The sequence below is a fragment of the Phragmites australis genome, chromosome 5 (assembly GCF_958298935.1).
Source record: "Phragmites australis chromosome 5, lpPhrAust1.1, whole genome shotgun sequence".
Lineage (NCBI taxonomy): Eukaryota > Viridiplantae > Streptophyta > Magnoliopsida > Poales > Poaceae > Phragmites > Phragmites australis.
The window spans coordinates 29572745-29597123 of NC_084925.1; the positions used below are offsets into that span (position 1 = coordinate 29572745).

At 44.8% G+C, this 24379-nt stretch overlaps 4 protein-coding genes across 4 annotated transcripts; 2 read left to right on the forward strand and 2 right to left on the reverse strand.

Moving 5' to 3' along the window:
* Positions 1-2008: 2008 nt before the first annotated feature.
* On the reverse strand, positions 2009-3052 carry LOC133917562 (photosynthetic NDH subunit of lumenal location 2, chloroplastic-like). Its single transcript, XM_062361442.1, has 2 exons — positions 2389-3052; positions 2009-2280 (listed from the first exon to the last, which is right to left on the reverse strand). Exons 1-2 carry the CDS (start codon positions 2947-2949, stop codon positions 2182-2184), a joined length of 660 nt encoding a protein of 219 aa, XP_062217426.1. The 5' UTR covers positions 2950-3052; the 3' UTR covers positions 2009-2181.
* A 4396-nt stretch (positions 3053-7448) lies between these two features.
* Positions 7449-8350, forward strand: LOC133917937 (uncharacterized). Its single transcript, XM_062361748.1, has one exon. It carries the CDS (start codon positions 7454-7456, stop codon positions 8348-8350), a length of 897 nt encoding a protein of 298 aa, XP_062217732.1. The 5' UTR covers positions 7449-7453.
* A 308-nt stretch (positions 8351-8658) lies between these two features.
* Positions 8659-9789, reverse strand: LOC133917563 (glutathione S-transferase T3-like). Its single transcript, XM_062361444.1, has 2 exons — positions 9290-9789; positions 8659-9212 (listed from the first exon to the last, which is right to left on the reverse strand). Exons 1-2 carry the CDS (start codon positions 9707-9709, stop codon positions 8958-8960), a joined length of 675 nt encoding a protein of 224 aa, XP_062217428.1. The 5' UTR covers positions 9710-9789; the 3' UTR covers positions 8659-8957.
* Positions 9790-11207: 1418 nt separating this feature from the next.
* Positions 11208-17439, forward strand: LOC133917938 (2-hydroxy-palmitic acid dioxygenase MPO1-like). Its single transcript, XM_062361749.1, has 5 exons — positions 11208-11421; positions 11598-11893; positions 16807-16869; positions 16956-17027; positions 17126-17439. Exons 1-5 carry the CDS (start codon positions 11295-11297, stop codon positions 17240-17242), a joined length of 675 nt encoding a protein of 224 aa, XP_062217733.1. The 5' UTR covers positions 11208-11294; the 3' UTR covers positions 17243-17439.
* Positions 17440-24379: the final 6940 nt, after the last annotated feature.

The window sequence follows — 24379 nt, forward strand, 5'->3', positions numbered from 1 at the left end:
ATTTATTTGTGTATGCTTTGGAACTGTGTGGGAAGTGGAAGATGACATGCCACAGTTCTATTTAGGTTTTGTTTGATATGACTGTAGCTTCTAGCTATACTCAGATTTGTAGTTTATCTATAAAAAAAAGTGATTTAAACATCTATTTTTAATCTAAAATAAAATTAAGATAACTCACTTAAATATCACCAATGTATTTAGTTTTAACTCATAAATTTTTAGAATTAGAGATATACTTATCTAAAAATTCTTTAAGTTAGAGCTTTGCTAACCATTCTTATATTTATCTCGGCAAAGATATGTGTTGTCGGTGACATAGGAACTAGGGGTCCCTAAGTCCCGAGGCCAGGACAGCAGAGTGCCACGTGACGCCCTCCCTCGGAGATTATTTCCTCGATGACTTGAAAAGGCCAAGTTCCGGGAGAGGGTGCTCGGGGCCATGAACAGTGGTCCCTGAGCACCCGAGTTCCCCGATGACAAGAGAAGTCACAGTTTCGGGAGAGGTGCTCGGGGTCATGAACAGTGGTCTCCGAGCACCCGAGTTCCCCGATGACAAGAGAAGTCACAGTTCCGGGAGAGGACGCTCGGGGCCATGAACAGTGGTCCCCGAGCACCCGAGTTCCTTGAGGACCCGAGCAGTCCAGTTCCGAGAGAGGATGCTCAAGGCCATGAACAGTGGTCCCCGAGCACCCGAGGACCCGAGCAGTCAAGTTTCAGGAGAGATCGCTCGAGGTCATGAACAGTGATCCCCGAACATCCGAGTTCCCCGAGGACCAAGAAAGGGCATATCCGGGAGAGAGTGCTCGGGGCTGTGAACAGTAGTCTCCAAGCACTCACAGTTCCCTGAGGGCCTGAGAAGTCCTTCACCGATGGTCCTCACAAGGGCTCAGCGGTGAGGTGTCAATTGGTGAGAGGCCCAATACTGCATTTAAGAGGACGTGTGGCCTGTCACTTCCAACCATTCCCCCCATGCCTGCTGTCAGTCCCTGCCACGGTCTGACAGGGAGGCGTGAGGACATTTAATGCACGGGTCCCATCGCGCGTCATCCGGCGCGCCTCGGGATAATGTTGCAAGGCTCGAGGCGTAACGCCTGCCGCCTTGTTGTGTCAGGCTTGCTCTGACCGGGCGGGCACGCGGGGCTGCTCGGTGGCTGTCCGGCGTTCCCTCCCCGCTGCACCCGCTGAAAAGTGGAATGATGACGACAAGACCGGACGGGGGCGCGTTTTCAACCCTCCCTGTAACATCAAGCTGCAGCCCATGATGGTTACTTTCCATTTATGACGCTTTGGAACTCGCGCCATCCTTTCTGGGCACACTACCCGCCCCGACCAGGTATAAAAGAGGGGCGGGCTCCCCGGAGAAGAGAGACGAGAAAAAACAGCTCTAAGACACGAGACAAGACGGACGACTAGCAACTCTCAGGACCGAGACAAGTCGACGAAGAACAAGAAGCACGAAGCTCTAAGCTTAGACAAACATCCTTGTAACACGAGAGATCCTCAGAGAGACATTTCCTGAGTATTTATAGCACACACACAGAAGTAGGGTATTACACTCCGTGCGGCCCGAACCTGTCTAAAATCCCCTGAGCATTTATTTTCTCCTGCATCCGATCATCCCTTCCACCTGCATCTCATTTACTCCTATTTATTTCCCGTACGAGACAGATTCAGAATCATCCCCGGCTGAATCTCAAAGAGGATCCCTCCGGATCCCCACTTATGGAATTTATCTTTCGACATACGTGTTTGTAATTTTAAGATTTAACGGCATGTACTTGCGTCTTACATAAAAAAAAAGAGAGAGAGTTGGTTGTGAGTCTTGTGATGATCTTCGCCTTGGAATTATGTTTGTCCACTTGATTGAATTTTTATTCCGCCTCACCTCAATTGAATTGTGCACGACATCTTGTACCATGTAGATAATTCCTGTCGCCTGTGCAGTTGCGTATGAAAAAAAATCGCTAATTATTCCTGTCATATCATATGTTCAGCTGAATAGTAGTCATACAGTCACGGTATCAAGATCATGTATTGCACAAAATAGTAAAAAATTGGATGAAGTATCAGAGCAACACATATGTATAGCAGTGCTAATAATAACTTTTTCCCTAAATTTTAATTTAAATCGTCATAACCAAATGACAATACATTCCTAGAACTACTCATACGGTATGTACATCACGCTAGGAACTCTGCCACGTCATCCAGCGACTTGAGCGTCTTCTCATAGTAGAGGTACGATTCATAGACCTTGGGAGCCCGCACGAACCGGTCGAACTGCACAGGCGAAGCACGGACATCACAGAACGCAATATTATTTGAGAGAAAAAAAAATAGAAATCGCGTTCATAGCGACGAACTCTGTCATGTTGGAAATGCGCATACCTCTGTCATGTTGTCGACGAGCTCGTTGGCGACGCGGACGTAGTCGGCGCGTCGGGCATCGGGGACGCCGGCCATTGCGGTGGTGAGGTCGAGGTCGAGGTACTTGGACTTGAGCCGGACGTAGAAGAGCACGTACTTCCACGACATGGTCTCCAGCATGGGCCGCAGCGTCCGCATCCCCTCCGCGGTCTGCCGGATGCGCGCGGCCGCCTCCTCCGCGGTCAGCCCCGGCTCGAAGAACCGCTCCCTCACGTACGACCTCGTGCCCCACCGCGGTACGGTCCCGGGCGGAGTCGGCGCCGTGGGCACCGCGGCCGCCTCCGCTGCCATCGCGGGGGGCGGCGCCGCAGGTCGCCGCGCGGACAGCGCGGCCGTGGCGGCCAGCGCGGTGGACGCGGCGACCGCCAGCCGGCGCGTGGCCGACTGCGGGGCTTGCTTCTCTGAGCCTGCTGCGTCGGGCGGCAGGGGCCGGCGGCGGCGTTGCGAGGGGGACGACGAGGAGGCTGAGAAGGTGGAGGAGGAAGAAGAGCATAGGATGAGGTGCTTGGCGAGCGTGGCCATGGAGAAGAAGAGTGGACTGGCGCTAGTGAAATGAGAGTGTGTGTTGCGTTGGCGACTTGGTGTGTAGGACGGCAGCAGCAGATTGCTTTTCTGAGGTTGGAGGGAAGCGCCAGTGCCGGTGCGGCACAGATATTATCCGCTCTGGTGCCCTTCGGGCCTTTCAGATGATGGTGATCGAACGTGCGCGGCTTTGCTCTTTTGGTTCTGAGGTTCAGAAATGGATAAGGAAATTTCGGACGTATTTCAGAATTCCACTCAGAAATGCTGAGCAAAGTTTCAGAATTCCACGGCAAATTCCAAACGAGATCGAACTACACGATACACTCTCTCGTATGTTGGTGATCTAATAGATGAAAAGAGATGACTTAGGAAAAAAGAAAAAGGAAAAGCTGAGGAAAAGAATGATTTACCCTAACCCTCTACGTGTTAGCCGAAGTTTGAGTTTCGTCTTGTAACACATTATTAAGCAAACTCCTCCTGCAAGCAATGACAGACCCAACGCTAAACTTTGGGTTGTCCGGAATTAATCGATAAAATTATTAGGGCAAAGCAAACCAATACTAAGAATCTGTTTGGCAGAGCTTCCAGAGCAGTTTTTCAGCTAGAATCAGTGGAAACTCTACAAAACAATAGCTTTTAGCTCTCTGACTGAAATTTATAGAAGTGATTTTCTAAAATGAACTAGTAGAAATTGAGAAATTGAAAAAAATAGCTTCCCTAGATTTACTTCTCACACATAATCACTTTCTCTATATAGTTTATTTAGATAATCACTTTCAGCCACATAATCACTTTCCTATAAAATCACTCTCTACAGTAAATTTAAATCAAAGAGAGCTCTACCAAATATAAAATCACTCTCTATAGCAATGAGCTGCAATTGGGAGAAGCACTTCCGTGAGAATCGATCTAGAAGCGAGGCATTTGGGAGGTTTAATGCCTTTATTTAGCGAGAATCAGCCCAGAAACGACACCAAACAGGATCTTTGTTGTGCTCGCGATTACTTAACCAACTCAAAAACTAATATCCATGATAGATTTATCTACTTTAACGATAAGAAAAAGAACTTCCTATCAATTAAGACTAGGTAAGAGGTAATATATCTCCCTTATATAAAGGGGACCCATACTCCTAAGGAAGGCTCTTTTTTCTCTCGGTTATTGGAGGAGGAACTTAACGACTTTAATTTTAGATAGATTAGATCTGATCTACTCCTTGTAATAAGTTAGCCATATTACATGTACTCTAGTGAATATATACACATAATCATTCACACAAGATGTAGGATATTACTTCAACCGAAGGTCCAAATCTATATATATTGTGTGTGTCTCGCTTCATGCTTGATCTTTGATCTATGAAGGTAATCCTGTTATTTTCAAATATATTATCAAGAACAAATCATTGACAAGACTTTAATAAACCCAATAGCCTAAGCTTGATCTGGATACCACTCTGAAGCCATGTGTAGTCGACAACACCTATGAAATAGCACACACCGCTAGATGTCCATGTTGTTCCATCGTCGTGTATCTAGGGACACCAGCGCCCGAAGAGCCGTTTCCACCGCCAACGCTCGACCGGTGACCAGGGTTAACAAATTCGTCGGTTGCCACGTGGTAACCGACCTTACTGCTCCCTCCGATAATATAAACTGGTTGGTTACCGAATTTGAATTAAAAAATTCAAAAAAATAAAAAAAATCCTAAAAAAAACTAGAGACAATTCTAGGAACTTCTGTTTTTTTTAAAAAAATAATATCATTTGCATCATATTCTATAGGGAGGAAGTTTGAAAAAAAAGAAAAAACTTGAAGTGCAGTTCATTTATTAACTCATATTAAGAAAATATTTAACATGCAAACACATATTTTTCTTATGCAGGGTGTATCATAAGAGGATCTTCAAAATTGGTTTCACTTCAGTTAGAATTTTATTAATTTCTCCATAATTTTTATAAAGTTTAGAAACATAAAGTGAATATGTTAAGAAACAATATTGTAATTAAAATTTTCATGTCTACCATTATTTTTCCTACATAAAGCATTAATTTCTCTATTTTTTGGTTTTTTTTTTGTTGAACATCATTAAAATTAGTTGTTAAACATCACTAATTAGCATGCTTGCTAATTAGTGTGACCCGTCAACAATGACTTGTATAGAAGACTCATCACTGAAGTTGGTCATTGGTAATGGGTCAAAACTTGATCTGTCACTAATGACTAGTCTAAGATGATCCGTCACTGATGAGTCGTCATTGATGATGAGTTATAACTACGACTCATCACTATTATCGTAAGTGACAGGTCATGTTATGATCCGTCACTAATTAATATCTTATTTGTCTAATTTTCATGTAGTGTACTCTGCCTTCCGCTACTGAAGAAGGAAAAACTCACTTAGTAGAGGAGAAATGACGATGCTATATTTCAACCGTGTGAAAATTATTTTCTTCAATCGATCAATGACATATGTTCGATCTTCATCGGATGCACCTGATTGTTTCTTCTACCTCCAGCCAAACCAGCACACTCTCTCTTCCTCATCATGTCATGTTGTTTGTTCCCTTTCCCTGCCCGCCTTCGTCTCCAGCGGCTCCTCCGTCGTCGGATCCGTGCCCACCGCCCATCGTCCCGCTAACAGCTCTGGTTTCATCGCTCCTGCCACTAACCCCGCCCATTGTTAATCCGACCGTTACCTTAGCCTCCCTATAACCCCGGGGCTAGTCAGTGAACCCTGGACATTAACCCTCTCCTCTAAACTTGCCAACGTTGGTGCGTTCATATGGTTGCTTGAGAACTTTTGAGTTTTCAAACGCCTAAAACTCTATAAAGCGTGGAGGAGGAATGGAAAAGTAAAGGAGAAAGAGTGATTTTCCAATCATGGGAGATAGGGTCACTTTTTGCTGTGAACGCTCAGCTATATAAGCTTTAGCCCGTGCTATAAGGAAGGAGATCATCTGAATAGGCCTCTCTGACATTGCTACAGTGCCCCCCTCTGTCTTCACCCATTTGCATCCGTTCGATCTGGAACTAATGAAGCAGGTCGGTTGCTACAGTGAAAAAGGATGAACAGTGGAACCGAGTAGTATTTCGATGGTTGGCGACGGCGAAAACACTGTTTGGTACTGTTTGACGCTGTAGCGTCTGCACCTCCCTGTGACTCTGGACTCGTTACGCTGTGCGCCTATGACGTTGAGGCTGGTTCCGTGCTGGGCGCCTCAACCTCAGAAGATCCAGTTCCGTGCTATAACCTCCGAGTATTCTAAATTTTAGATATCTCCTCTACATAACATGAACTGCGGAACAGGACCAAACAACAGTTAATCGAGTAGAATCAACACTGTTTTTAATCCAAAGCAACACAACACCCACGACAGGAGCAGGTCATTCGTGTGGATAGCGAGTCACAACCAATACGAACCATGTTTGGACAGGTTCATCAGTTGGTGAGGACGAAGAGTAAGTAGTCACCGGTGTTGATGGCGAGCACACACTTGGAGCCCAGCCACATTGCCCGCTGGTGCCGTCTAGCTAGGGGTGTCACCTGCCGTTGGTACTTAGAGCATCTTCATCCGGTTCCTAAAATTTGCTAGGGTGTCACCTGCCGTTGGTACTTAGAGCATCTTCATCCGATCCTCTAAAATTGACCCCTTATATCTTTATATAGGAGTTCTCCTTATCCAGACTGATCTCCTATTTTTCTGTGCGCTCCAACCGACTCACTAAATCTGACCCCCTATATTTCACTCACCCATATTTTAATACTATCCTTTAACTACCAAATTAATTCTAACGGCTATATTTCTAACGGTTTTTTTCCAACGGCTATTTTTTGCAACGGCTACTTTTTTTCAACGGCTATTTTTTTTCAATGGCTATTTTTTCCCAACGGCTACTCTTTTATCCAACGGCTATATTTTTCCAACGGCTACTTTTTTCAAACGGCTAGTTTTTTCTAACGGCTACTTCCAACTCTATATAAACCCGGCCAGTCCCCTGTTGCCATTCACAAGTCCCACTCCCTTGTAGTTCTCTCTCTGATCGAAATGAGTCATCGTTTTCTGGTAGATTCATCGTCGTCGTCGGAGGATGATGACGACGAACTCATTCTTGCTACACTACACCAAGCACACACTCAATATGCGCTTTTGAATGCTGCACGACCTGGGGGTTCTGTGCCTAGACGTCAGTATATCAACCGCAACAGAGAAGCCGGGCATTGGAGGCTATACGAAAACTACTTTTCAGATGCTCCTACCTACTGTCCAACTTTCTTTCGTCGCAGGTTTGTAAATGATCTGTTTTTGTTTGTTTGTTATTTTTGTGCATCCTCTTGGGTTCGGCTGATTCTAATTACTTTCTTCAGGTTTAGAATGTCTCGTTCTCTATTTCTTCGCATATTGCAAGCTGTAGAACAACATGATGATTATTTTGTGCAGAAAAGAGATAGAATCAGATGTCTTGGGTTATCTCCTTTGTAGAAGATAACCGCAGCATTTAGGATGCTAACTTATGGAGTAGCAGCAGATGCTACTGATGATTATATTCGGATTGCAGAAAGTACTGCTGTAGAGAGTCTTAAAAGGTTTGTGAAAGCTATTGTTGAAATCTTCGGTGATGAGTACCTGAGATCCCCAAATGATAATGATACAGCTAGATTACTTGCAATTGGAGAGCAAAAGGGTTTTCCCGGTATGCTTGGGAGCATAGATTGCATGCATTGGAAGTGGAAGAATTGCCCTGCAGCATGGCAAGGTCAGTTTACCGGTCATGTACACGAGCTCACCATTATTCTAGAAGCCGTTGCTTCACATGATCTTTGGATTTGGTATGCCTTCTTTGGTTTACCAGGATCTCACAATGATATTAATGTTCTGCACTGTTCTCACCTATTTGCAAATCTAGCTGAAGGGCACGCTCCAGAAGTGAACTACACCATTAATGGTCATAATTATACAATGGGGTATTACCTTGCAGATGTCATATATCCTCAATGGGCCACATTTGTTAAGCTAATACCATCTCCACAAGGGAATAAGAGGAAATATTTTACGAAAGTACAAGCAGCGGTGAGGAAGGAGGTGGAACGAGCATTTGGAGTTCTGCAATCTCGTTTTGCCATTGTTCGTGGGCCAGCAAGATTTTGGGATCAAGACACACTAGGACAAATCATAACAGCTTGTATCATCATGCATAATATGATCGTTGAAGATGAGCGAGATGCAGAAGGTGACCACCATTTCGATGGGATGGGAGAAGTTGTGACAGCTTCCCATCGTCCTACGGCTGAACTGCAAGCGTTTCTTCGAACTCATCTAGCCATTATTAACAGGGAAACTCACTCACAGCTTCGTGATGATCTAGTCGAGCACCTGTGGGAAAAATATGGAGGGGTGTAGTGTATGTAGTTGTACCAATATAGTTGGTACCTATCATGTACTGTTTTAATTATGTGCACTTGTAATAATGTAGTCAGTACCTATTATGTATGCAGTTGTAATAACGTATGGTAATGTATGCAGTTTTTTTATCACACAACAACTAACATAGATAGTCCATACAACTAACATAGATAGTCCATACAACATAGATAGTCCATACAACTAATATAGATAGTCCATACAATATACTTAAAGTTCATACAACATACTTAAAGTGCCAACAAAATACTTAAAGTTCCATATATGAAGTAGCTCAACCTGAGCCTGTGCCAAACCGCCGAGCGATGATCTCATCCTGCAAGCTCGTATAGTAATGTCGCTGTCGCTCACTCATAGCACTAAGATCCATATTCATCACCTTACCATCTTCAATCCTTCTCCTTAACTTAATATCTTGTTCCTTCAGTTCAATCCTTTTCTTCTCAAGTGCAAGTCTTTCATCATTGCGCTCTTTTTTTGCAACCTCTTTCAAGGCTTCTGCCTCTTTCTTCTTAGCCCACAAGTTTTCCATCGCTTCCATGTAAAGATTATCTCCAGGAGAGACGGGATTTTTACCTCGCTGCTGTCACTCTTTCTCCGCCTTCCTACCTACTGGCCTAACCACGGGCTCTGAAGTATGACCCTCCCCTTCAACCTCGAGATGACTCTCATTGGTCCCAGGACTGGACGATGGACTTCCAGTGGTGGATGTCTTCTGTTTTTTCTCGCCGCACCTATCCTTCCACTTTTGCTCGTGTTGCAAGATATTCCAACAATGCAACAATCTGAACGATCTGCCTTTCGGATCTTTTGACTTATACAATTCACATGCATGCATTACCTACACATGTAAGTACACCTTATTAGACTTGCACCACCATATGAAATAACAATCAAATAAAGAAGAGAACATTATACCTTATCTTGTTCTGTCACCCCGCTTTGCCTCCTGTTTTGAATCTGAACATAACATCCACAAAACCGGTTAACACCTTCTAGTATGACAGACCAACGATGCTGTAGAGAATTGGAATTACGATCAGATACAAAGTCCTTGTGCTCATGAAAATAATCAGTAATTCTTTGCCAATACGTAGCACGTGATTGTTCATTCCCTTGTATAGCATCCAAACTAACTTCTAGCCATGCCGACACCAACATGTTGTCTTCTTTTACACTGAAATTTTTTGATCTGGCCTTTTTTGCTTTTTGGGATGCACCAGCTTCTACATGTGGCGTTTGTTGCTCCTCAAGTGGGCTTGCAAATTGACTATCATCCCAATACGGTCCATTGTCTTCAATGTTTCGATCACTCATCAAATCCAAAAAACTATCCATTGTTGTAACCTACACCTGCATAACACAAATTGTATACATATAATCAATTTCTAGCATTGCAAAATATACAGATAATCAATTTCTACCATTGTAAAATTTCTAATATTAAAATGATTCTATCTCCTCTCCATTTCTCTCTACAGCCGGCCCACTCCATTTCTCTCTACAGTTGGCCTCCAAACCTCTCTGTAGCCGGCCTCCAAATCTCTCCCCGTCGCCTCACTCTCCCAGTCACCTCCTTCCTCCTCTCTCCCACTCCCCGGCTGGACTCCCTCCCTCTCTCCAGCCGGACTCCTTCTGTGCCGGACTCCCTCCCTCTCTGAGTCCCTCTCTCGCTCAGATCTGCTGGGCGGGGGCACCGGAGGTGCTGGGCTGGCGGTGCGGGCAAGGGGCCAGCGGCGCGGGCTGCCAAGGGGCCCGGCGGCACGGGCGGCCAAGGGGGCCAGCGGCGCGGGCGGCCAAGGGGTCCGACGGCGCAGGCAGGGGGCCAGCGGCGAAGGGGGCCAGCGGCGCGGGAGGCCAAGGGGTCTGGCGGCGCAGGTAGGGGGCCAGCGGCGCGAGTGGCGGAGGGGGCCAGCGGCGCGGGCGGCCAAGGGGTCCGGCGGCGTGGGGCACGCGGAGGAGGCGGCTGCGTGGGCGAAAACAGAGGAGCCGGCCGCCGGGCAAGCGGAGGAGGCGTCGGCGTGCCAAGCGGTGGGACAGGGGAGGGGGGCGAAGGCGTACCTGGCGTGGACGGCGGAGGAGATGTCCGTGGTGGCACGGGAAGCTCGGTCGTTGATGGATAGGGGCTCGGTAGACAGTTCCTACGGATGAGGTTCGAAGATGCAATTTTAGGGGTCCCTCAAAGATGAGGGGTGAGAAAGGGGGCCGGTTGGAGAGGTTTTTGCACTGTTTTTCCTAAAAAATAGGATAAGGAGTGGAAAAAGGGGCCGAACTTCACTCTATTGATGGGTTCGTCCCTGCACACACGTGGAGCTCAGCCACATTTTAGTTTGAAACACTTCGTATGATTAATCTCTTAAGACCATCTCTAATAGAAACTCTAAAAATTCACCCTCTATAATACTATTATAGCATTCCCTATCACTATTACAGTATCTTCTATTTTTTTCATCTCCAACAGATACCCTATTTTCTAACTTCTATTACTCTCCTCCTCCCTCCGAACCCACACGTCAGTCGCCAGGAACAGGGATGCGGTGCTGGATTTGGGGCGGCAAATTTGCCGGCCGAAGCTGCCTCCTCCATCACTGTAGCGAGCGGCAATAGTATTTTGCTGTTTCTGTTGAAGCGATGAACGAGAGGTTAGAGCGGCAAAATCGTGTCTACAGTATTTTGTGGCATTTCACGAGTGTAAGGGACTATTTGATACAGTTTTAAATATATGATTCATGTTAAATCTGAAGTTTTTATAATAAATAAAATGGTTTAATATTTGATTTTTATTTAAAATAAAAATCAAATACTTTCGATCCGTCTACGGTTTCAGATCTGGGTTTCTGGAATTGAGAATGACCAAGTCCTCAGCCCCGAACGAAAGAAACCACCTAGCAAACCGACCCAGGGTCATGCAAGCAACCGAGCTATGGCGAAGCCTCGTGGCAGCAGCTTTCTCGATCTGGAGGGACACTACGACCCTGTTTGGGGGAGCTTCTGGCAGCTTCTGCTTCTCAAAAAAGCTGAGAAGCTGAGAAGCTCCCCCAAACAGGCTGGTTGCTGAGGAGCTTTTCTGAGAAGCAAAAGCTGATTTCTGGTGAAATAAACTAAAAGCTGAAAAGCTGGCTGAGGGTGGCTTTTCTGAAAAGCTGGTATGCTGAGAAGCTAAAAATTAAGCCCATAAGCCAAACCGCTTATCTCAGAAGCCATAAACAGCTTTTCAGAAAAGCAGCTTTTCAGAAAAAGTCCATAAGCTCCAGCTCCCCTAAACAGCTCCCCTACCACAGCAACCCTGTCAACGTCTGCATCCACGAGATCTTCGTCTGGCCCATCTTCCTCACCGCCCTCCTACTCCTCCACCTCACCGCCCTGTTCCCGCACGCCGCCGGTGTCGGCGCGGCGATCTACGGCGCCTACTACATCCTCCTCGATCGCCGTGCAGGCGCGCTCGCGGCCCTCCTCTGCTTGCTCTGCTGGACTGCCAGCGGCGCCCTCGCCGCCCGCCTCGGCTTCTCCTTGGGGTGGAAGGTAAAGAAAAAAGTGTCCCCTTTTAACCGATCGCTGAATTTTGAGCGTGTCGTGATGATTTTAATCATGTGTTCCGTGCTTGAATTGAGATGTGTTTGTGGCTTTCTTGTATAATCGGCTAGAATTAGTACCATGTCTCTAGTAGTTCGCTGATTTGGTATCCAAAGGGGAAAATTCTTTGTCGGTTTGATTAGGGGGTACGGGGGGAGTACAAAACTTAAGATCGTCGTCATGACTAGTGAGTAGTGGCTGGTGCTTCCGTGCTTGGGTAGTTCTACTTTGAGTGGCACTGTAAGTGCAATTTGGGATTTTGGGAATGATACTGTGATGCCTATATAGGTGCAATTGGTGATATTCGGATGATACTGGCCGGCAGTAGCTGTTTGATTTTGATGATTTCTTTAATATATTTTACAATCTTTACAGTTCAGTTTCAGTGAGGAATTGAAGTGCTCCTAGAAAGATAAATTGCTACATGAACTGAGTCAAGAACCATATATTAGGATCATTGATGGGATCCAACCCATTTTTTCAAGACAATTACCTAATTCAATATCTCTCAGACCTTCCTCAATTTTCTTTTCTTTTCTCGAATGCGTGTCATTTCATTAAAGAAGAAAGAAACATAAACAACACAAAACAGGTCCACATCAAACAAAAGGAAAAACAAAACACCCACACACACACCCAAAACACACACTCACACAACAGACACATCCAAGAAACGAAGAAGAAAGACTATGCTAACCAGTTAACAAAGATTGAAGCTCAAAAGCCCCAGCTGCACACCACAGAGACACCTCATCTGCTACCGACCTCATAACCGAAGCTACATTTGGGACCCTCCCATTGAAAACACAGTCAATGTGGTGTTTCCAAATCTCCTAAGAAACAAGGATAATAAGAGAGTTAAAGCCCTTCCGACGCTGCTTTGCAATCTTCTTGATAGCGCGACTCCACCAGCTCGAAAACACTGAAACGTCCGGTTGTGGACAGACCAAAGACAGCCCAACCTTCTGTAGGACATGAAACTAGACCTGATGTGCAAACACACAAGACACCAATAGATGTTGGATTGTCCCATCGGCCTAATCACAAAGAGGACAAGCTTCTAGATGAGGCAAACCCCGTTTAGCCAATCAATCCGCTGTCCAACATCGGTTAAGAACAACCAACCAAATGAAGAATCTGCATTTTAGAGGTGCCCAGGATTTCCACGAAGCAAACTCAACCTAGCCAACAGATAACGCGTTATAAGCCGTTTTACTTGGATAAATGCCAGAGGCTGACAACCTCCAAAAATGTTGATCCTGAATCCCGGGCTGTATAGCAAAACCATCCAAAACATCCCAAATATGAAGATACTCCCAATAGCCCTCACCGATAGGGCGCCCTTGATATCAGACACCCATATCCTGTTATTCAAAGCTTGAGACACCGATCTTTGGTTGATTGCCCTTTGAGAAACCAAGGAAATAAGTTAGGAGCCAAAGCAACAATAGAATGTCCATGCAGCCAGCGATCAGTCCAAAATTTCGTATTGTTGCCATCACACACCAAAGAAACGGTAGCAATGGCAAACAAGGCACGGACATTCGAATGAACCTTCACCTAAAAGTCAGCCCAAGGCTGGGATGGTTCAATCTTTTGAAGCCATAACCATCTCATCCTAAGAGCCCAACCAAGAGACACCAAATCATGGATACCCAAACCACCAAGATGAAGAGGACGACACACTCGCTGCCAAGACACCAAGCAGCTACCACCCTTAGCTTTATACTGACACGATCAAAGAAAACCCCACCTTCGTTTATCTATTGCCTTGATAACCGACTTCAGGAGGTCCATGGCGTTCATTTGATTAATGGGAGTCACCGTGAGAACCATACGCACCAGAATGAGCATGCTGGCCCGGTTCAACAAAAAGGCCTTCCAGCTCATCCAAAGAAATTAGATCACTCTGGTGAAGCTTAAACAAGCCAAGGTTCAGCAAAGAAGAACGTTCTACAGCTGTGCCCAACAAATTGGAGTAGAAATATAAAACAACATGTTTCTGCTCTTGGCTTGTCACAATCTGATCACCGACCTGCAGCTTGGGAATAATTTTTTTTTCTCTTTCTATTCCTTGCATGTTGATGAAAAAAGGTGTTAGCATCACCCTCTTTCAAATATAGAATGCGCAAGCGTAGCCGAGCAATGGTGCGCTCAAGCGAATTCAAACCCAGATAATGCAACGTAACCAATCCTCCTCGGCAAAGAGAGGCCGAAGGTCACGTGCAATCTCCAAACGATGAAGGATCTCCTTAGCCTTAAGAAGTTGGGTTCGAATATTTCCAACCTTTCATTGGCTCCAGCTTTGGAGACCTCTACTCAGCCGAGCCAATTTGATGAAGAAACGCTTGACGGGGCAAACCGACAGAACAGAGCGTTCCAATTTTGCTTAACAATGTCCTAAAACCCAAGTAGAGATGACCAAAAACTCTCAAAATGAAATATGTCCTTGCCTCGGGTGTTGATCTTAAGACTGAGAATACGAGGACAATGATCTAAAACTGAAGATGCTGAACTTTGCAATAATGGATTTGGGAAGATGTCCTCCCAATCCACCGAACAGAACACCCGATCCAACTTCACAAGAGTTGGTGAAGCATGTTCATTAGACCATGTGAACTTACGGCCCAAAAGGAAAATTTCCTTGACCTCAGTGTCATTCAGAAAATGGTAGAAATGACCCATCATAGCATGATTTAAGTTCAAATTATTCTTATCCTCCTGATAGATCAAGTTAAAATCACCCGCGACTAGCAAGGGGCCTGTACACAAGGCATGAACATCTCGCAGCTCCTGAAGAAACATCAGCTTTTCGAATTCAATTTGAGGACCGTACACCCCTGTAAACCACAACAAGGGGCCGTTCTGATGAGAAAATTGAACCAAAATGGTAAAATTATTTACCCTTGTCGCAATGGCCTGACAAACCAACCCCTTCCAAGCGATGATGACACCATCCTTGTACCAATAGCCGGGAAGGCCACGAACTGATCAAATTCCGCACCCAGGATAGAGAGCAACAAATGAACAGAAAAGGAGGCCACTTTCGTCTCCTGCAGACATACAACATCCACCCTTGAAGAAAACACGACCTCCCTAACGGCATCACACCACACATTCTTGTTAAGGCCACACACATTCCAAATCAAAATATTAGATGGATTCATAGGAAACAGAAAAAGTCGACTAAAACAAACCAGACACCAGGGCACTCAGACTGACACCGATAACCCATCCACCACCCTGACCTGATCCACTTCCTCCAGAGACCATCCAAAGATAGCAGCCAAGGCAAAAATATGTCCAGAGGATAGAGCCTGATCAAAAAGCCTGTTGTATGAGTCCTGCACACACTGGTTGAACTGCTCCTTGTCTGACAATAGACCCAACTTTAACACGATGCCCCGTTGAGTCTTCCTGATCTCAGGCTCTAGAGACTAGGGCGCACAACCAGCCAGCCTTCTACGACGCCTCGGTAAGGAACCAGGCGGTGGGCCTTTTGCTCTTCTCTTTTAATTTTTTGGCTAAGGGAGAAGACAATCCACCCTCTTAGACACATGATCAAGAAAAGCTTGCGACTGAAGATCAGCCGGGCGATCCAAAGTCCGGCACCGTCTTCTCAAATAAACAAGCAAAGGCTTAGAGGAAGCCCCAACAGCCGTAGAAGGAGCAGATGCGTGTCCAAATTTTTGTTGGCGTGTCTACACGTATCCGCGCATTACTCACATCTGACGCGGATCGGACACGTCCGGCCGCGTCGAAGTGTGGTGGTAGCAGGGGCGGAGAGTAGGTTGCGGCAGGGGAGGCAGCGGGATCAGGGAGGCGTAGGCGGCGGCTGGTGGGGAGGCGGGTAGGCGGCTGGTGGGGAGGAGGCGGCTTGTGGGGAGAAGGTGGGCTAGATGGGCTAGGGTTAGAGAAAGAAACGTGGGCTGGATGGGCTAAGGTTAGAGTGATTTTGTAGACTGGTTTGGTGGGCTCGATAGTCGGTAGCCTTATTTCTTTTCTTCTTTTCTTTTCGTCTTATCTTTTCTCTATTTTCATTTATTTTTAAAATTAAAAAATGATATATATTAGATGAATCCTCGAATTCTATTTTCTAGAGTTTGCCGAATTGGACACCTGCATCCGAGTCGGACACTAACACCCGCATCCGTGTCCTGGTAACACTGGTTCTGAGAGGAGACCATATATAGAATTATTTGTCATAAACAACAAGATAGAGCCTGCCATACAGATACAGTGCAAAGTTGGCAGACTTCTAACAGTACTTGCTCAGATCGTTGTTCATTATTGATGCACCAATATCTTCCATTGAGCTGCCTGTGACTACAATAAGGCAGATTGCGTGTTTGCTTACCACTGCTAATTTCTGCACCATTAATGATCAGTAATCATGGTTCTGACAAACTAATTGCCTGCATTTAGTTACGTAACTGCGTCAACAAGAAGGTAATGTTAGCACATGAATGCTGTACGGTGTGTTGGTATCTGTATAAACCAATTCTTGAGTCTGTTGCCCATAAGTTGATAGTTCGTTTGAACCAATATCAGTGGGCCTTATAAATCACTGCAACTTATATATTTCAGAAGTTAGATTGTGCAGGTGCTTGCCTTACACGCGTATCTTCTTTCTTAACGTCAGAATTTCAGAATCTGGCAACGTTATACTTTGAATATGCCTGGAGCTTGCATGGTTTGCTTTGTGCTAGATGCCTGGAGCTGACAGACAAAGAAATAATTAGAACTCTTGTTTTCTGTATTTCATATTGTCATGGTGTGAAATGAGGTAGTTGCAAGATGCCTTTTATTTTATTTTTGTCTATGGTTCAATCATTAACTCAAATATTTTCTTTTTACTAAAGGTGGTATTGGTGAGTCAGTTGTTCTGTTGGACTATGCAGTTCATTGGCCACGGAGTTTTCGAGGCAAGTCTCTATCATGCTATTAGCTTTGGCACTAGTTATTTGGTAATCCCACCATGGATTACGTGTAACTGTTATCTTCATTACAGAAGCGAGCGCCTGCTCTCCTTGACAATCTTGTCCAGGCTTTCTTGATGGCCCCATTCTTTGTGCTCCTTGAGGTAAACATTTACATCGCTGTGGTTTTTGGGCTGGCCTGTTCCCTCTCTGGATGGATAACAACAAGAAAACCTCATGATAATCTTGTTGTTTGCTTCAGGTTCTCCACACATTTGCCGGATACGAACCGTATCCTGGCTTCCACGCCAAGGTGAGCAAGTTGATCGAGGAGGCCCGGAAGGAATGGGAGGATGAGAAATCAAAGAAGTCGTCATGAAGATGCCTGTGATCGGATAGCTCCGAACCAGAGGTCTGCCTGCTCGACATGGACCAACTTGATCGGATGAAACTATGCCATTGCATGATTCCTGATGGTCTATATGTTGTAAGATGAGGTGTACTCTGTTGTCTGATGTGTATATTTTACTGGAGACAAACCGAGTTATAGAATAATATTTGTATACTCTTGTATTATACCTATGTGATTGTCTTGCAAGGATTTTTTTTTTTGGTAGTGAAAATTGTCTTGCAGGAACTGGAGTGCATAGTTTGATAGATGGACGTTTCCGTCCATGGATTTTTTTTCTGTATTTTCTAAAAAAGAAAATTACAAATCTATGCGGTTGTTTTTGGATTTGATAAAACTAGGCTCCTCGCTCACTGAACAGGTAGGAAGATAAAAAATCATCCTCAATTAAAAATCGTCCATTGAATAGAAGAGGAGATAAAAAATCACCCTTTGATTGAGTGATTTTTTGCCCAATCAGAGGGTAAGATGGTGTCACAGCCACCGTGGCATCCTCGTCTGACATCAAGGTAAACCAACCTCTCACCTTTTCAACAGGTAGGGAGTGGCGGGCGCTATAACACCAGTGACTGTTGTGCATTGTCTACCTACCTCCTACCCTTTCAATGGGCGGGAAGTGGTAGCCCCGCATCACCAGTGATCGTTGGGCACCGCCCACCTACCTCTCACCCTTCCAACAGGCGGGAGGCTAGGCCATGAAACGCATGCGCCGACCGATGGAGGTACTCAGCCATCACTTTCACTTGCTGAGTTCATAGCTGTGTTGAGAGAGGAGGGGAAAGAAAAAAGAAAGAGAGGAGAGGGGAGGAAAAAAGAAAAGGAGAGGGGAGAGAAGAGGGGGAGCAACAAAGCCATGGTGAAGAGGATGGAAGGGGAGAGGAGAGGGGGTCAGCGAAGCTGTATTAGATTCGACCTTCGTTGGCGGTAAATATCCTAATTTGGTACTTTATTTTGTAACTAGTTAGATTAGCCACTAAATCTAGTTTCACAAGGTAGAGCAAGAATAAGACCGTGAATTTTATAGTCAGTATTAGTTGATGATGGTATTTACGGTTATAATATTTGAAGTTTGTTTTTTATGGAATATTAACATATATAGATTTTTGGAGCAAGGTAGAGTAAAAATTAGATCGAGAATTTGATAGTTAATATTAGTTGATGATGGTATTTACAGTTACAATATTTGAATTTAGTTTTTTATGGACTATTATCAGATCTAGGTTTTTAGAGCTAGATTGAGTAACAATTAGTTCAAGAATTTGATAGTTAGTATTAGCTGATATTGTAAGTAAGTTTTTATGGGCTGTTATTTTAGATGTATTGGTGTAGTTGTTGTTGTAGGTCAAAATAATAGTATAGTTTTTCTTGTCATTCTTAGGCAAGAATGGCAAACAAGTCGTATTTAAAGATTTTCTTTGGAGATGGGGAGATTGGTTATGGTTCAGAGGGGGGAGATTTGTTGGGACTTCAGTCAATGGATAAGGGTATAGGTAGAGAAAGGGAAATGACCTTTGGTGCATTATACAATTGGTTAATGCGGGGTTTCAAACTGGACCCTGAGCAACATGAGCTGAAGATCAGGGTAGTAATAAGGCATGTTGGTGAAGGATCTTTATGGGAGTTGTTCCATATAAAAGGAATATCTAGTTGGAGGAGGTACCTAGAGCTGGCAACTGCGCATGGTTGGTCACTTGTGATTAGGGGTAGAAAATAGATAGCAGATATCTGAATTATCTAATATTCGTATCTGTCAAAATACGAATATAGATATTTGTATATGTATTCATTTCTAAAATGGATGTATCCGAATTCATTTTCGAGATTCGGATTCAAATGTCGATATCCGAATTGCTTTGAATTCGGATGTAGAAATGGATAATATCCGTATCCGCTAAATAAGGAACCAAATTTTGCTAAAGTTTTAGAAATTTCAAAGGTGAATGAAATTTATATATTCTGGCCCAATCAAATTGGATCAAATTTCAGTCAAATTTAAAAAAAAAATGACATGAATTTTGAACAAAATTTCTAAAACTTTGGTAATTCCAATAATTCAAGTATGAACGAATTTTTTGTGCATCAAAATAAAAATTCTTGTCATTAAAGGTGTAGGATATTTGCATACAACCCGATTGAGTAGATATCTGAATGCGGATTCGGATTCGAACAATTCGATTCGTATTCGCATTCGAGAATATTCAAATTTGTATTCGTATTCATATTGAAATATGGATAGCAATGTGGAAGTGGACTATTCAATCCATATCCGATCCGTTTCCACCCCTACTTGTGATGCTTGCTCAAGCGAGCTTTAGACAGAGAGTTAGGGAATTGCATGATGAAGAAGAAGGTGGACCAAGTGGTGGTGTGGAGGAGGGTGAAACGGTGGTAGAAGTGGTGGAAGAACATGATGTTAGGCAGACCTCGGCCTAGCCAATGGAAGAAACAAGTGTGGCTAATGAGGGGGAACTTATCTCCAAAATAGTTGAGCATATGGAGTGAGGATCTGGAGTACTACTAAGCTAAAGAATATGACAAATCATACGAGGAGGATGCTGATCCTATCCCTACGGATTGGAACAACCCTGATTTTGCAAACCTAGTTGTGAATTAAGGTTACCATGTGTCATGACAATACAATTAAAATGAGGTGTGCCAAGGGGCTAGGTACCCTAGCATCCAGGCAGTGAAGGATCTATGAAGAATCCAGGTAGTGGAGGGCCAGGCAAAAGGCAATTGAGATGAGGTTCATGACATACAAAACATCATACGATAATCTCTCAAGTCTTCTTCACACCATTTATCAAAGGAACCCCGACAGTTATTATGGCATTACCCACTACCCCTTCATCCTGCAGTGCACATTCTTTGCCTTCAAAGCTTGTATAGAAGATTTCGTGCTCTGTCACCATATCCTTTGCATCGACGACACATTCCTTACCGGCAAATACAAGGGTCAAATTCTTATTGCAATTGAAGTTGATGGAAACAACCAAGTACTATCTATGGCATTAACCTTTGTTGAGAGTGAGAACATAAGCAGCTGGTATTGGTTCCTGGAGCACCTAAGGTTTATCGTTGTTAATGCTCTGCTGGATGTTTGTCTTATACACGACTGACATTCAAGGATTTTGCAGGCAATCCTTGAACTGTAACATGGTTCAGCAGAGCGCCAAGTGGGAGCAATATGGCCTAACATGAAGAGCAGTTGGTGCATGATATATTTGGGTCCTAAATTTTACAATTAGTTCAAGAACAAGAACCTCATAATCGTTTTCAAGAGGCTATGTGGTTAGAACCAGCAACACAAGTTCAACACTCTGTGGCACATACATGATGAGCTGACCATGAAGCAAACTAAAAAGATTGCAAGGAGGCAGACAATGGCAGAGCAGGATGTCCTCGTGGCTCTTGGTTGGATCCTGCTAGATCATCCGAACCCGAGGAGGAAGACTAGATCATCAATTAAGAACATTTCCCATGGATTGACAATGATCTAAAGGGAAAGTGGGCTCTATTGTTTGATACTGAGGGGGCCAGGTATGGTATAATGACCATAAACATAATTGAGGTCTACAATTGGGTGTCCTGAGAGCTATCATCATCTTCAGCATAGTTCCAATCAAAGTGATTCCACGCTTTCAAGGAGCTCGACCTCCAGCTGATGAAGTCTTTGGCCACATGCCACCCGATTAAGCCACTCTGCCTAAGCTCACCAATCCTCTCGACGTAATATGCAGTGTGGTCAGACTCGTGGTGCTTCTTCGTCTAGAACAGATTTGGGTGGGGGTGGAGGCCCTTATAGACTAAGGGAGAATTAACTGGGTCGGGGTTGGAGATGTAAAACCAATGTTTCTTCCAATCCTTTTGCCAGGAAGTGGTTAGCGTAACTGGGATTTAGGAATTCCTCCTCCCAATCTGCAGTTGGAAACTACAATCTCCAAAATATTTGTTCTCAGTATTCCTTTTCAAATAGTATAAGTATTGGAATAAATTCAAGCTCGGCACGATACCGAGAAATGCTTCACACAGGTGGACAAACACGCTGAGCATGGTAATCAAGTTGGGGTTCAACTGGTGGAGCTCGATTTGGTATAGTTTGAGTATGGTGAGAAGGAACTTGGATGGGAAATATTGAAATTGCATCGGAAAAATGATTCAAACACCACAATATCATGATCAAATTGGTAGGAGGGGAGTTTCTCACTCGATGCCAATCTCTAGTTGTCTAGCTCGCGACGAAGAACAATCCCTTCAGCTTCAAGTTCCTAGAGCTTCGACTCTTGTATCATCGAGGTTGTTCAGGCCTCCATCAGGAGCTTCATCTCATCAAATCCCTCAGGAGGAGTGCCGGTGGCCATCACGTCAGGCTTCTTCTTAGGTGAGGAAGGAGCGGTGGCGTTCGCAGAGGAGCTGGAATCCATGGAGCTAGGTTTCTGTGCGGCGACACGAGCTTAGGCGGAGAAAGATGAAAGGTTGTGGGAGAAGATTGATGGCGAGAGAATGGCTACAGTCCAGGTTCGTACGGATAAATAACTAGGATTTACCATCTCTTTGGTAACCACTCCCTTTACCGTGGTGCCTCGTTCAGCGTGAAAAACAGAATGATGGCGTCGTGCAAATGTTTGCATGCCTATCTACGCGCATTAAGGGCACCTATACCCAACGGTTTAAATTTCAGGTTTCTCTTTTAACTCTACTCAGTGTCGGTTGTCGTAAGTTGGGTTCCATGCGTTTTTTGAGTCTCGAGTGCGGATAACGGCAGGGCACTCGACCCAATTACGTTTTCACTCGATACTTGGAACATGACCTTTCCTACTCGATTTCTTTCGACTATAAGCTTGATCCATCTTACTCGACCAAGTCTAGACTTGGCGGTACTCAAGTGGGCACTTGTGGAAGCCCTCCCTACTGAGAAAAGTTAGTGGGCTACTATCGAATATCTAATTATAGGTTATATGCGCATAAGAATTACACCGCATACAAACAAGGTATATAGTACACATGCTTAACAACTTTGAATATTACAGACCTGAATCTGTGGGACCCGATATACTTGGAGATTACGAAGACATATACTAGAAAGGTCTCGATCGAGTTAATCGACTCGATTACGACTAGTATCCATGTTGGATTTTGCTACCTTACCATGGTCGACAAGATGGAGAACTCCCTATCGACTATGGCTGGGACTAAGGTGGTACCTTGAACCCCATATAAGGCGGGGTCCCTGACCCCCGGGGGGAGGCAAAAACAATCTACACATACGGAACTTGATGTAAGCAACACCAAGACCTTAGCAACTAGAGATATTTGACGACTTCAATCTTAGACTAGCATAGATCCAATCCCCTCTATTGTTGTAGGTTTATTTATGCTTCTTGTACTCAAGATGATTGATATACAACAACATCCACATAGGACGTAGGGTATTACTCCAATCGGGGGCCCAAACATATATACATCGTGTGTCTTTTTTCTTGCTTCATCCCTGATCTCGAAGGTACCCCTATTTAATTTTGAATATATTATCAGACACTAATCTTCGATGGTTGGCGTGCCAGGTAGGGACCTTCATCTATTTTTAGGATCGATCACATCTCAAGTGCACATCCATGTCTGATTCTCTGACGCTGGCTTCTATGACCACTTTGAGTCAGCAGCAGTCATCTTCACATCGCCTCCCACTAGATCCAAAATCACCTTTGGAACTATGGCGTACCGCTGGGACAATCAAGGTGGATTGATCCATATTGTTCATCGAGTTCAGTCCATTAGATGCATACCGCAAAGTGGGACACCTTAACTGGGATCCCAAGGAGCCTAACGTTCTTCGGTTCATAGACACCAATGATGACGGTGACAGTCACGAGAGTAAGGATGAAAACTCCATCGACAACCAAAGAAGGAGAATAGATCAATTCGTGTTTACGACCGGAGAAGTCAATGGCTTACCCACTGACCAGAACGCAGGAGATCCAAACTCCATGGTAAACAATGGCACAGGAATCCTTTAGGATCCCGCAGCAGCGGCTGCCACCTAAGGTATCAGTATCGCTGGAGAATTACCACTAGCGACACCTGCAGCTGGAACCTTGTAGGTCCCTGACACCACCCATCCTCGATGGACTGCAGAGAGTCAGGTGAACCCTGATATTCGACATCGACTTATTACGGAGACTCCTCTTGGTCATGTGATGCTTCCACCAATAATGGCTCCAAAATCGAGGAACGAACTCCCTTGAAACAGCAATCACAGGGCGACGTCAGCTCTACCACAGCCAAGCTTTGGCAGTGGTGTCTTCAGAACTCCAAAGGCCAACCTCTAGGGTACCCATCTGATTCTAAGATCCTTCCCCGAGTTGGATCCGACAAATCCCTTAATCCCGATGGTCAACTACTAAAGACTCTACTCGATGCGGCTCATATCCAAACTACTCAAGTAAACTACCCTAACGACTCTAGGCACCCCAGCCGGTAAGGTGCTGGTTCGAGGAGCCACAAACGTAGCCATCCCCGAGCGGAGGGATTGCAAAAGGGAAGCTAAGGTGGTCGAGCTCAAGCACAACCCTGCAGATCGAACTGCAACTGCTCCATCCATAGGCGCAGGAATCAGGAAGACCTGAGGAACCACATACCTCACAACAGGCGTGACTTATGGTAAGTGCTCAATAACCGTCGTGAGGAGTACCGTGAAGACGATTGTCATCGTAACGACCATAGATCTCTAGGATTGGATGGTCGACGTGACTCCCCTGTCTGAAAGAACATGCATGACAGTCCTCCTTCATCACCTCCTGAAGACTTCGACGGAGGTTGCTAAGCCTTCACACCCGAGATCTGGTCGATACGATGCCCAAGAGTTCAAAGTGGGTTCGATTCAAAATTACGATAGGAAGCTCAACCCTAACGAGTGGTTATAGATTTACACTACTGTTATTCGAGTAGCTGGCAGCGACAACAATGTAATGGCCAATTACCTACTAACCACCCTCGATGGGCCTGTAAGGTCCTGGTTATTAAACCTGCCATCCAACTTGATCCGATCATAGGTCGAGTTGAGGCTCAATTCACCGCCAACTTCCAGGGTACATTCGAGCACCTAGG